The 14,223-nt window shown below is 40.2% G+C and overlaps 1 protein-coding gene across 26 annotated transcripts in view; it reads left to right on the top strand.

The window, feature by feature from the left end:
• Positions 1-14,223, top strand: part of LOC139547192 (E3 ubiquitin-protein ligase MYCBP2) — a 313,317-nt gene that overhangs the window by 161,998 nt on the left and 137,096 nt on the right. For all 26 annotated transcript variants that reach the window (XM_071356258.1, XM_071356266.1, XM_071356259.1 and 23 more), the window contains 3 exons: positions 2,675-2,847; positions 3,862-3,987; positions 4,423-4,550. In XM_071356258.1, the coding sequence (XP_071212359.1) occupies positions 2,675-2,847; positions 3,862-3,987; positions 4,423-4,550 (427 nt within the window). The remainder of the gene's footprint in view (positions 1-2,674; positions 2,848-3,861; positions 3,988-4,422; positions 4,551-14,223) is intronic.

Genomic DNA, 14,223 nt, shown 5'->3' on the forward strand with positions numbered 1-14,223 from the left:
CTACACTGCTTGAAACTGCAGGTAGCTAACCAACCATGTTTAATCTTAGCTAGCTAACATCAGGCTATAACTAGCAAAGCAAATGGCTCTGAGATACGAATAATATGACTACACAGAACATACACGTAACGAACCAGCCAGCCGTTAGCTTGCTGACAGTACACTTAACTTGAAATGAAAATTACTTTCTGACAAAATTAACTAACTTCTCCCTCTCTGTCCCGGATTCCATGGTTGCCCTTAGTTTAAAGACGTAATCCGGCGACAGGTATTTTCTCATTTCCTTAGCTATAATACTCCAATTCCACTGATTTTAAAACTCGGTCCTCCAGATAGTGGAGAGCAACACTTATATATGCAGTAATATATCTACTACGCAATATATATATATTAAAAGCAGCTTTAGACAGAATTACCTACACATGCCGACCAGCTCAAATATTCAAAAGCGTGCTACATGGTTGCTGGAAGGTTGCTGATTTCTTCTGTGGCTAAATCAACTAGGCTATTCGCTTCCTATGAAGTGAAGTGATGAAGCGCAACATATGGCTAGTTTCCTGAAACTAGTCACATACACTACCGGTCAAAAGTTTTAGAACACCTACTCATTCAATGGTTATTCTTTATTTTTACTATTTTCTACATTGTAGAATAATAGTGAAGACATTAAAACTATGAAATAACACACATGGAATCATGTAGTAACCAAAACAGTGTTAAACAAATCAAAATATATTTTATATTTGGCATTCTTTAAATAGCCATCACCAATAAGAAGAAGAGACTTGCTTCGGCCAAGAAACATGAGCAATAGACATTAGACCGGTGGAAATCTGTCCTTTTGATCTGTTAAGTTAAAAAAAAAGAATCTCCGCATGCGCGGTTCCCACGTGAAGCATGGAGGATGAGGTGTGGGGGTGCTTTGCTGGCGAAACTGTCAGTGATTTCAAAGCACACTTAACCAGCATGACTACCACAGCATTCTGCAACGATACGCCATCCCATCTGGTTTGGGCTCAGTGGGACTATCATTTGTTTTTCAACAGGACAATGACCCAACACACCTCCAGGCTGTGTAAGGGCTATTTGACCAAGAAGGAGAGTGATGGAGTGCTGCATCAGATGACCTGGCCTCCAAAATCACCCCGACCCAATTGAGATGGTTTGGGATGAGTTGGACCCCAGAGTGAAGGAAAAGCAGCCAACTCCTTCAAGACAGTCCTTCAAGACTGTTGGAAAAGCATTCCAGTTGAAGCTCGTTGAGGGAATGCCAAGTGTGTGCAAAGCTGTCAAGACAAAGTGTGGCTGCTTTGAAGTAGTATGCTTGTACCAATCACTTGCTTGGTTACTACATGATTGCATATGTGTTATTTCATTGTTTTGATGTCTTCACTATTATTCTACAATGTAGAAAATAGTGAAAATAAAGAAAAACCCTTGAATGAGAAGTTGTATGTAAACTTTTGACTGGTACTGTATGTCCCTGATGGGTAGGAGCACACTCCGTGATGTAATGGGCCGTCTTTACCTTCCGCTGGAGTGCTTTCCGGTCATGGATGTAGCAATTCCCGCATCAGCCGCCTTAGGAAGTAGAGACGCTGTTGCGCCCACTGGACAGGGTTCAAGAGGCAAATGTTTGCAGTTTTGAATATGATAACTGATAATCAATAGGCCCCACCCCAATCTGTAATTCGACCATGCTTACTACAAGTTTAGATAGCTGACCGCTAGATGGCATGGGCTAATTGATTGCTGATGCACAACCACATTTCTAAATTGCACCTTGTGTATTCTATTATTCTAACTCTATGTAAGTGGGGAAAAAAATAGATTTGTTGTAAATGGTTAAGCGCTAGTTGCCCTTCCATGGTATACAGAGATGAAAAGAATTCACAGGGATAAAACAAATGTGACTATGTGTAAATGGTATTACATGAGTGTGTGAAATTAACAAATTGATAAAAATGCTTAAAATTAAGGAATACAACTGAATTCTGTAATTGAACAAATGTGTAGTAGCAAAGTTTGAGGCAAAAGAGGATTTTGATTCCTTTGGAAATTGGCAAATAGGACTACTTCACTACTGGTCCTCAAATTTTTGGTTGAAGTTTGATTAAACATTATAAAACAGGCAGGATGGAGTTAGCCCGACTAAAACCCCTTATAATTCATTTGTTGCCATGCTATGGTCATGCACTACTCATAAAGCATATTTAGAATGTAAGGTTATTATTCAAAAGTATAAAATACTGTCAAACTGTTAAAAATGTGAAAAATATTATGACATTTAAGCCATCTCGCCTATCCCTTGAGAAACGTCTGGTCTACGAAATACAGTGCATTTGGAAAGTATTCAGACCCCTTCCGTTTTTTTGGACATTTTGTTACCTTACAGCCTTATTCTAAAATTGATTAAATGAAAATGCTCCTCATCAATCTATACACAATACCCCATAATAACAAAGCGAAAAAACAGGGCTTTTGAAATTTTGCAAATCTATTTGTTAAATTTGTTTTATAATAAGGTTGTAACCTAGCAAAATGTGAAAAAAGTCAAGGGGTCTGAATGCTGAATGCTCTGTAACCTTTTTACCTTACACACACACACACACACACACATCCTTTAATACCCTCTATTTGACCTTTCAACTCCTCACTGTCCTCCCACCTGTAGATTTCTGCCCGCATCGAGGGAGATGTGGTGCTACAACGCCGTGATAGCCGATGCCCGTGTGCCCTCGGCCACGGACCTCCAGGCCAGCTGCAGCATCCTCAGCCCAGAGCTGGCACTTCCCGCCGGCTCCCACACCACCACCACCCGCTCCCACGGAGCCCTGCACATACTAGGTAAAATCAGAATGATGATGCGAATTTGACGGACCTCTTTCTGTGGATTTTTACTGATAGAGTAGTGGGTCCCGGGTCATATTTACTGGGAACAAAACGATGCAGACTGCAAGTGGCGCTATGCCGTCAAATCCTCCCACATGTTTCTAGTTTGAACAGCTGTTTTCAGCAACTGCTATTGTAGAATTAGTTTGTGATATTGGCAGATTTGCTAACAGACTATTTAGCAAACTTTTTGCCTAGTGTTTGATATGCAATGTGATCTCCTCTACTGTAATGAACAGTGTGTCCGGACAACACAGCAACTCTTCTAAGCCAGGCAAAATTGCACATCATCAGTTTATTGTTATTTATGTATTCAAACAACTGTCACAAAAAAAACTGCTTAAACGCTTCCGCTCTACAATTATCTTGGAAATAATGCCAATATCACGTTGTCCATTATTTTCAAGAAAATATAAAGTGGATCTGTTTATCCCTTAAATATTTTGGCTGTGTTGGCCAGGAAATACAGTCAGCTATTTGATACATACTATTTTACTATTTGCCTCAGTATTTAAATTTGACATGGCTCTGCCAGCTCAGTGCATCAATGCAACTATTTGCCAAATGTATGTTGCTTGATATCAGTGGTCCCGTCACTCGGCTGTCACTGTCTCTCTCACTCCCTCCCTCTCTCCTCTTTACACTGAAGCACTTTTGACATTTTCTTTTGATAGCTATTGAAAACGCCTTTAGTACTTAGTGTTAGATCTTATTTATTTAATCTTATTCTCTCCGGGCATGGGAACATTATACATGTGCATACTTTCAGAAAGGCCTAGCTATAGGAAAAGCATTGTTCTGTACTATAACCCACTTTGGCACAGCACTATTACAGCAGTACTGCCAAGCACTTTAAAAAAAGCATAACAAAAATAGACAAAACAATTAACAGAGGTGTCAATTCCGCTGATAATGTTAAGCAAGAATGTTAGTCACTAACAGGAAGTACCCTGTGTGTGTTGTGACCAGGTTGCCTGGATACGCTGGCGACCATGCAGGAGCTGAAGATGGGTGTGACCAGCACAGAAGAGGAGACTCAGGCAGTTATGAAGGTCTACTCCAAAGAAGACTACAGCGTGGTCAACCGCTTTGAGAGTGAGTCCTCAGTCCACACACAAACTTTCACACATGGGATTTTTCCTGATGACTAACAGGAGATCATGGTTTTAATTTCTCATCTTCTACAGTATTTGTCACACTCAGCCATTTCTCTTATCACTTTTTCTCTTATCCCTTTTTCCTGATTTTGGTTTGATTCATTTATTTACAAGACCTTCCAGCCAGAAACAACATTACATATACTTCATTACCAGTGATATATTAAAAACGTGCCAATTCAAGCTTATTGTAATTCAAGGTTGCATTAATTCAAGGATGCTTTAGGAAGTGTTTGAACAGTATTCCACTATATGTTCATATGTCATATGGCAGTGACTGGATGCTTCTAGTAAAACTAACCTCATTGTATTGTTATGAGCACAGATGATGCTGCAGAGCTGACTTATCGCAACTTCTTGTGTAATGTCATAGGTCACGGGGGTGGCTGGGGTTACTCGGCCCACTCGGTGGAGGCCATCCGCTTCTGTGCTGATGCGGACATCCTGCTGGGGGGGCTGGGCCTGTTCGGGGGCCGTGGGGAGTACACCGCTAAGATCAAGGTCAGTGGCAGGGGTACTAGCATATACACTGCATTTCCTCTAGCTCTGTTTGCTAGGTCTATACAGTGCCTTCAGAAAGTATTCATACACCTTGACTTTTTCCACATTTAGTTGTTACAGCCTGAATTCAAAATGGATTAAATACATTTTTCTCAACCAGTTACACACATCTAACCCTAACCCATAATGACAAAGTGAAAACATGTTTTTGAAATCTTTGCTAAAAAAGAAAAACTGAACAAGTTCCATAGACAAGTGACTAGCAGCAATGTAATAATGTGCCCCTTCATGAAAATGAAATACAGCAATATCTCATTTACGTAAGTGTTCACACCCCTGAATCAATAATTTGTGGTATCACCTTTGGCAGCGACTACGGCTGAGAGTCTTTCTGGGTGAGTTTCTAAGAGCTTGCCGCACCTGGGTTGTGCAACATTTGCCCATTATTCTTCTAAAGCTCTTGTCAAATTGGTTCTTAGACCATTTTTCAGGTCTTGCCAGATTTGTTGTGTTTACTCCCGGGTGGCGCAGTGGTCTAGGGCACTGCATCGCAGTGCTAGCTGCGCCACCAGAGTCTCTGGGTTCGCGCCCAGGCTCTGTCGCAGCCGGCCGCAACCGGGAGATCCGTGGGGCGACGCACAATTGGCATAGCGTCGTCCGGGTTAGGGAGGGTTTGGCCGGTAGGGAGGGTTTGGACGGTAGGGATATCCTTGTCTCAGTATGTAAAAATAAATAAAAAAATAAAATGCTATAAAATGTATGCACTCTACTGTAAGTCGCTCTGGATAAGAGCGTCTGCTCTTGGCCGGTAGGGATATCCTTGTCTCAGTATGTAAAAAATGTAATAAAATGTATGCACTCTACTGTAAGTCGCTCTGGATAAGAGCGTCTGCTAAATGACTAAAATGTAAATGTAAATGTAATTTGGCCTTGTGTTTTAAGTTATTGTCCTGCTGAAAGGTGAAGTAATCTTTAAGTGTCTGGTGGAAAGCAGACTGAACCAGAATTTTGCCTGTGCAAGACGAGGTAATGTGTTGTATTTTAATTGCCCCAAACATAACACTTTGTATTCAGGACAAAAAGTTAATTTGCCACATGTTTTGCAGTATTACTTTGTGCATTGTTGCAAACAGGATGCATGTTTTGGAATATTTTTTATATTGTACAGGCTTCCTTTTTTAAAGTCACCATTGTCTACTTAAAAAAATATATATATATATATACCAATAGGTGCTGTTCTTTGAGGCATTGGAAAACCTCCCTGGTCGTTTTGGTTGAATCTGTGTTTGAAATTCACAGCTCGACTGAGGGACCTTGCAGATAATTGTATGTGGGGTACAGAGATGAGTTATTAAATTTTTTTTTTTTTGCCCCCTAGAGTTGATTGACGGACCGGTGCGTCAAAGTAACAATCAAAAAAAATGTAAGCTAGAGATTTTTTTGTGGTTGTGTCTCAATCCACCGCATACGTTGATGTAGCACTCCCGCATCTTTGGTGATAGGTGGCAACGCTAGAGCAGTGTTTGTCAGACCATGAGACATCCCTAAATCGGTGTTCTCACGGAAATGTCTGTAATGTCCAGTGGTGAAAAGTGCTTCAGTAGAAATACTTTTAAAGTACTACTTAGTCGTTTTTTGGAGTATATGTACTTTACTATTATTTTTTTGATTACTTTTACTTCAGAACATTCCTAAAGAAAGTAATGTAATTTTTACTCCTTACATTTTCCCTGACACCCAAAAGTTCTCGTTACATTTTGAATGCTTAGCAGGACTGGAAAATGGTCCAATTCACACACTTATCAAGAGAACATCCCTGCTCATCCCTACTGCGTCTTATTTGGCGGACTCACTAAACACAAATGCTTAATTTGTAAATTATGTCAGTGTTGGAGTGTGCCCCTGACACTCCATGAATTAAAAAAACAAGAAAATCATACCGTCTGGTTTGCCTAATATAAGGAATTTTAAATGATTTTTACTTTCACTTTTGATACTTAAGTATATTTAAAATCAAATACTTTTAGACTTTCACTCAAGTAGTATTTTACTGGGTGACTTTCACTTTTACTTGAGTCATTTTCTGTTAAGGTTTCTTTAAGTATGACGATGGGGTACTTTTTCCACCACTGGTAGTGTCTGAAACTATTATGCCACTCTATGGAAAGGCGAGACTCTCACGAACACGATGGTGTACGACCCTCACGAGTGACACCCTGTACTCTTTTTTTTTTTTATGAATGAAAGTACGAAGGGAGTTTTGTGCCTACACAAAATAAGGTTAAATATGTGTAAAAAAATAAATAAATATAGATATATATATATTTCCTGAGCTTTCTTATATCTCCTATAGGACAAACATGTCATCCTTGTTTCTTATGATTTATTGTTTTACTATATTTTTTGCCATTTATGAATGTGTTATTTAATGCGTTTCCCTGGGCTATAGTAGTAAAGGCCAAATTCAATATTTGTGACTCACAACCTGGATTCGGTCTTATGTAGCAAAATTTGAAATTGTGTTTTTTACATTGGATCAAATTAGAGACTCAGAGCTACAAAATGGTATATCATACACTGGATTTTTGAGGAACAATGGGAAAGTAAATCTGCTTTGAAAGTTGATGAACTTGTAAACTCACTTTTGAGAAAAGGGCCTTTGATTATTTTGGTACCTACTGGAGTGCTCTCCTTTGTCTACACCCATTTTGTGTTGTTCACACCCTCTTAAGCCAGCCCCGCCCATCTCTTTAAGGATTCACATGTGAGGTCATGTGCTAAACAGTGACTAGTGCAGTAAAGATTAAGACTAAAAGTAGTAGTAGCCTACAGTAAGGAAAAATTCCAGGTAAACAAAGTGTTCAGATAAAAAAATATTAGATGATGCTTAACCAGACACACTTGTCTAAATTGATGGGGTTTTGTGAAATAAATGCAATAAACCCCCAGCCATATCCAGTGGTGGGAAAAGTACTAAATTATCATACTTGAGTAAATCTGAAGTACCTTAATAGAAAATGACAAAAGTAAAAGTCACGCAGTAAAATACTACTTGAGTAAAAGTCTAACAGAATTAGTTTAAAAAAATACTTAAGTACATTTTTGCAATTCCATTTACTTTTTATACTTAAGTATCAAAAGTATAAATCATTTAAAATTCTTTCTATTAAACCAGACAGCCCAATTTTTTTTTTTATTACAGATACCCCGGGGCACACTCAAACATAAATTACAAACGAAGCATTTGTTTAGTGAGTCTGCCAAATTAAATGCAGTAGAGGTGACCAGGGATGTTCTCTTGATAAGTGTGTGAAATGGACAGTTTTCCTGTCAAAATGTTACAAGTACTTTTACGTGTCAGGGAAAATGTCTGGAGTAAAATGAACATTATTTTCTTTCGGGATGTAGTGAAGTAAAAGTTGCCAGAAATATAAATAGTAAAATAATGTACAGATACCCCCCAAAATACTGAAGTATTGTGAGAGAAAAATTGCAAGATTATTTTTATAATACTGTAATTGCATCAAATGGTTGTTTTATGCAACAGAATAAGGGGTTGTTAGAACACTCAACTGTGTGTGTTCTACTGAATGTGGGCCTCTGGGAGATTTAAAACTGACAGTGGATTAACGATGGATTCGTGATAAACCTATAAAGACCGCAATCCATAGCATGAATAGTGTCTGTGTGCCCGACTGGAAGGTACCAGGGAGAGATGCCTCGGAGGCAGACCCTGGTTTCTACACAATGAGAAGTTTTTATAGCAGATAATGTCTGCTGTGAATTCTAAGCATTTTTCACACACATCTTAACCTTGTGACCCATTCCATACATCTGTTGTTTGCCGTGTAGACGGAAGGGGGTGTCTTAGCTATAAAAGGCCATGGTATCTTTTGTCGTTGGTCTCTCGACGAATCACCGGGGGGGGGGGGGGGTCGTTGGCGAGCTCCTTTACCGCAATAATTAAATAATAACGTTTTGTCTTGAAGAAATCTAAGAGTCCTTTTGTTTACAATAATTCATGACAGTAGTACTTTAAAGTATTTTTACTGAAGGATTTTTCACCACTGCCCAAATGCCTTCACACCAGTACATTAGCATACTTTATATACTGTTGCACACACACTTATCACATAGGTTACATGGCCTTTATGTATGGAATACTGAGTTGAAACCTGAGTGAGGTGCACATGTACAGTACATAAACGGATGCATGCGCCATATATTTGTGTTTTGGACACTTGATACGGTCACATGATGTTGTGGTTTGTCACAAAATCATGTTATGACCACACATGAATATTCATTTTATATATACATATTTAACTAAGTCTTGCTAAGTGGATGGGTCTCTACAGAAGGTGTAAACAGTACAGCCAAGATCTCGTACAACGCTGTGTACTACTTCGTTCACAGAACAGCGCAGACTGGCTCTAAACAGAAACAACTGGCAGCTTCATTAAATAGTACCTGCAACACACCAGTCTCCACGTCAACAGTGAAGAGGCGACTCCGGGATGCTGGCCTTCTAGGCAGAGCTGCAAAGAAAAACCCATTTCTCAGACTGGCCAATAAAAATAAAAGATTAAGATGGGCAAAAGAACACAGACACTGGACAGAGGAACTCTGTTTATGTCTCAGTTCTTTGTGTCAGTTGTTGAATCTTGTTATGTTCATACAAATATTTACACATGTTTAGTTTGCTGAAAATATACGCAGTTTCTTTTTTTGCTAAGTTTATACATATATATTTATGTAGTGTATATATTCCTGGACATTTCTCGGGGGAATGGCCCTAGCCCTCACCCTCCGATCCAACAGGTCCCAGACGTGCTCAATGGGATTGAGAGCCGGGCTCTTCGCTGGCCATGGCAGAACACTGACATTCCTGTCTTGCAGGAAATCACGCACAGAACAAGCAGTATGGCTGGTGGCATTGTCATGCTGGAGGGTCATGTCAGGATGAGCCTGCAGGAAGGGTACCACATGAGGGAGGAGGATGTCTTCCCTGTAACGCACAGCGTTGAGATTGACTGCATTGACATCACGCTTAGTCCGATGATGCTGTGACACACCGCCCCAGACCATGACGGATGCTCCACCTCCAAATCGATCCCGCTCCAGAGTATAGGCCTCGGTGTAACGCTCATTCCTTCTACGATAAACGCAAATCCGACCATCACCCCTGGTGAGACAAAACCTCGACTCGTCAGTGAAGAGCACTTTTTGCCAGTCCTGTCTGTTCCAGCGACGGTGGGTTTGTGCCCATATGCGACGTTGTTGCCGGTGAGGACCTGCCTTACAACAGGACTAGAAGCCCTCTATTGCGGACAGTTTGAGCACTGATGGAGGGATTGTGCAATCCTGGTGTAACTTGAGCAGTTGTTGTTGCCATCCTGTACCTGTCCGGCCGCATCCTGTTCCACCGGCCGCAGGTGTGAAGTTCGGATGTACCGATCCTGTGCAGGTGTTGTTACACGTGGTCTGCCACTGCGAGGACGATCAGCTGTCCATCCTGTCTCCCTGTAGTGCTGTCTTAGGTGTCTCACAGTACGGACATTGCAATTCATTGCCCTGGCCATATCTGCAGTCCTCATGCCTCCTTGCAGCATGCCTAAGGCACGTTAATGTAGATGAGCAGGGACCCTGGGCATCTTTCTTTGAGTCAGTAGAAAGGCCTCTTTAGTGTCCTAATTTTTCATAACTGTGACCTTAATTGCCTACCGTCTGTAAGCTGTTAGTGTCTTAACCTGTCTTAACCTCTCTGGGGCAGGTGGGACGCAAACGTTCCACCGGCCAATAGCCAGGGAAAATACAGCGCGCCATATTCAAATAACATGATATAAAAATCAAACTTTCATTAAATCACACATGTAAGATACCAAATTAAAGCTACACTCGTTGTGAATCCAGCCAACCTGTCAGATTTCAAAAAGGCTTTTCGGCGAAAGCATAAGATGCTATTATCTGATGATAGCACAACAGTAAACAAAGAGTAGCATAATTCAACACTGCAAGCACGACACAAAACGCAGAAATAAAATATAAATCATGCCTTTGACGAAATAATTTTGTTGGCACTCCAATATGTCCCATAAACATCACAAATGGTCCTTTTGTTCGATTAATTCCGTCGATATATATCCAAAATGTCAATTTATTTGGACCGTTTCATCCAGAAAAACACAGCTTCCAACTTTCGCCACTTCACTACAAAATGTATCAAAAGTTACATGTAAACTTTACCAAAACATTTCAAACTACTTTTTTAATACAACGTTAGGTATTTTTAAACGTTAATAATCGATCAATTTGAAGACGGGATGATCTGTGTCCAATACAAAAAGAAAACAAACTGACGCAACTTTTTTCGTAACGTGCCTTCTCTCAAAAAATGTACTTCATGTGACCCTCATTTACGATAGCCCTACTTCTTCAGTACACAAAGGAATAACCTCAACCGATTTCCAAGGACTGGTGACATCCAGTGGAAGCGGTAGGAACTGCAAGCAAGTCCATTAGAAATCTGGTGTCTCTAAGAAACCTAATTGAAAAGAAAGTGACATCAAAAAAATACAAATTCTGAATGGTTTGTCCTCAGGGTTTTGCCTGCTACATAAGTTATGTTATTCTCACAGACATGATTCAAACAGTTTTAGAAACTTCAGAGTGTTTTCTATCCAAATCTACTAATAATATGCATATCTTATATTCTGGGGATGAGTAGCAAGCAGATGAATTTTGGCATGCTATTTTTCCGAAAGTGAAAACTCTGCCCCCTGCCCTCAAGAAGTTAACAACCGTTCCACAGGTGCATGTTCATTAATTGTTTATGGTTCATTGAACAAGCTTTGGAAACAGTGTTTAAAACCTTTACAATGAAGATCTGTGAAGTTATTTGGAATTATTATTATTTTCGAATTATCTTTGAAAGAAAGGGTCCTGAAAATGGGAAGTTTATTTTTTTGCTGAGTTTAAATTTACGTGTGAATATTTTTCTTGTTAACAAACTTTAGTCTGGAATTTTCCAAATTGTTTAAAGGTACAGTCAACTTAGTCTATGTAATCTTCTGACCATCTGGAATTGTGACACAGTTTATTATAAGTGAAATAATCTGTCTGTAAACAACTGTTGGAAAAATTACTTGTTGTATGCACAAAGTAGATGTCCTAACCGACTTGCCAAAACTATAGTTTGTTAACAAGAAATTTGTGGAGTGGTTGAAAAAGGAGTTTTAATGACTCCAACCTAACACAGAACTCAAACCGGCTGCGCATGTGCGCCATCGTGCATACATTTATTTTGTCCCCCTACACCAAAAGCGATCACGACACGCAGGTTAAAATATCAAAACAAACTGAACCAATGACATTAATTTGGGGACAGGTCAAAAACCATTAAACATGTATGGCAATTTAGCTAGTTAGCTTGCACTTGCTAGCTAATTTGTCCTATTTAGATAGCTTGCTGTTGCTAGCTAATTTGTCCTGGGATATAAACATTGAGTTATTTTACCTGAAAAGCACAAGGACCTCTACTCCGACAATTAATCCACACATAAAACGGTCATCTCTCCTCCTTCCAGGCTTTTTCATCTTTGAACTCTAATGGTGATCGCATCCAAACTTTCATAGTATTACCACGACCACCGGCAAAACAGTTCGTCTTTCAATCACCCACGTGGGTATAACCAATGAGGAGATGTCATGTGGGTACCTGCTTCTATAAACCAATGAGGAGATGGGAGATGCAGGACTTTCAACGCGATCTGCGTCAGAAATAGAAGAGTTCTATTTTAGCCCTTGGCAACGCAGACGCTCGTTGGCGCAATAATTGAATAACATGGATTTCTAAATGTATTTTGTGACGCTCGCGCACGCGACGTGTCCGGTCTGGTCAGCATGTTAGTGTATGTAAACTTCTGACTTCAACTGTATGTACAGTCGTGGCCAAAAGTTTTGAGAATGACGAAATTATTAATTTTCACAAAGTCTACTGCCTCAGTTTGTATGATGGCAATTTGCATTTACTCCGGAATGTTATGAAGAGTGATCAGATGAATTGCAATTAATTGCAAAGTCCCTCTTTGCCATGCAAATGAACTGAATCCCCCAAAAAACATTTCCACTGCATTTCAGCCCTGCCACAAAAGGACCAGCTGACATCATGTCAGTGATTCTCTCGTTAACACAGGTGTGAGGGTTGACGAGGACAAGGCTGGAGATCACTCTGTCATGCTGATTGAGTTTGAATAACAGACTGGAAGCTTCAAAAGAAGGGTTGTGCTTGCAATCATTGTTCGTCCTCTGTCAAACATGGTTACCTGCAAGGAAACACGTGCCATCATTTCATTGCTTTGCACAAAAAGGGCTTCACAGACAAGGATATTGCTGCCAGTAAGATTGCACCTAAATCAACCATTTATCGGATCATCAAGAACTTCAAGGAGAGTGTTTCAATTGTTGTAAAGAAGGCTTCAGGGTGCCCAAGAAAGTCCATCAAGCGCCAGGACCGTCTCCTAAAGTTGATTCAGCTGTGGGATCGGGGCACCACCAGTACAGAGCTTGCTCAGGAATGGCAGCAGGCAGGTGTGAGTGCATCTGCACGCACAGTAAGGCGAAGACTTTTGGAGGATGGCCTGGTGTCGAGGTCAGCAATTTTCCTCTCCAGGAAAAACATCAGGGACATACTGATATTCTGCAAAAGGTACAGGGATTGGACTGCTGAGGACCGGGGTAAAGTCATTTTCTCTGATGAATCCCCTTTACGATTGTTTGGGCCATCCGGAAAAAAGCTAAGAACACAGCCATGAATAAAGAATGGTACCAACACATCCTCCGAGAGCAACTTCTCCCAACCATCCAGGAACAGTTTGGTGACGAACAATGCCTTTTCCAGCATGATGGAGCACCTTGCCATAAGGCGAAAGTGATAACTAAGTGGCTCGGTGAACAAAACAACGATATTTTGGGTCCATGGCCAGGAAACTCCCCAGACCTTAATCCCATTGAGAACTTGTGGTCAATCCTCAAGAGGCGGGTGGACAAACAAAAACCCACAAATTCTGACAAACTCCAAGCATTGATTATGCAAGAATTGGCTGCCATCAGTCAGGATGTGGCCCAGAAGTTAATTGACAGCATGCTAGGACGGATTGCAGAGGTCTTGAAAAAGAAGGGTCAATAAAAGCCTTTGACACTTATGAAATTCTTGTAATTATACTTCAGTATCCCTTAGTAACATCTGGCAAAAATATCTAAAGACACTGAGGCGGCAGACTTTGTGAAAATTCATATTTGTGTCATTCTCAAAACTTTTGGCCACGATTGTATGTGTGTGTATATATATATCACCAATATATATATATATATATTTTTTGTTGTTGTTGTGTATATTTCTATATTTTTGTGTATCTCTATATTTTTGTGTATCTCTATATTTTTGTGTATATCTCTATGTCCTTAATCAATGAGGAAATGTTGCTTACTTGTTGAGCATAATCTAAGCTGTAATCCATCCTGATTTCTTTGCTTGCTGGTTCAGAAGGGGCCCCCAGAGACAACTGCAGGTCTTGACAGGTGGTCTTGCAGTCAGCAACCATCTTCTGGTAGACAGACCGCTCTGAACAAGCAGGAGATGCTGCTCTTGCTTCTTCAGCTTGGATGACTTAAC

This window comes from Salvelinus alpinus, chromosome 20 (assembly GCF_045679555.1).
Source record: "Salvelinus alpinus chromosome 20, SLU_Salpinus.1, whole genome shotgun sequence".
Classification (NCBI taxonomy): domain Eukaryota; kingdom Metazoa; phylum Chordata; class Actinopteri; order Salmoniformes; family Salmonidae; genus Salvelinus; species Salvelinus alpinus.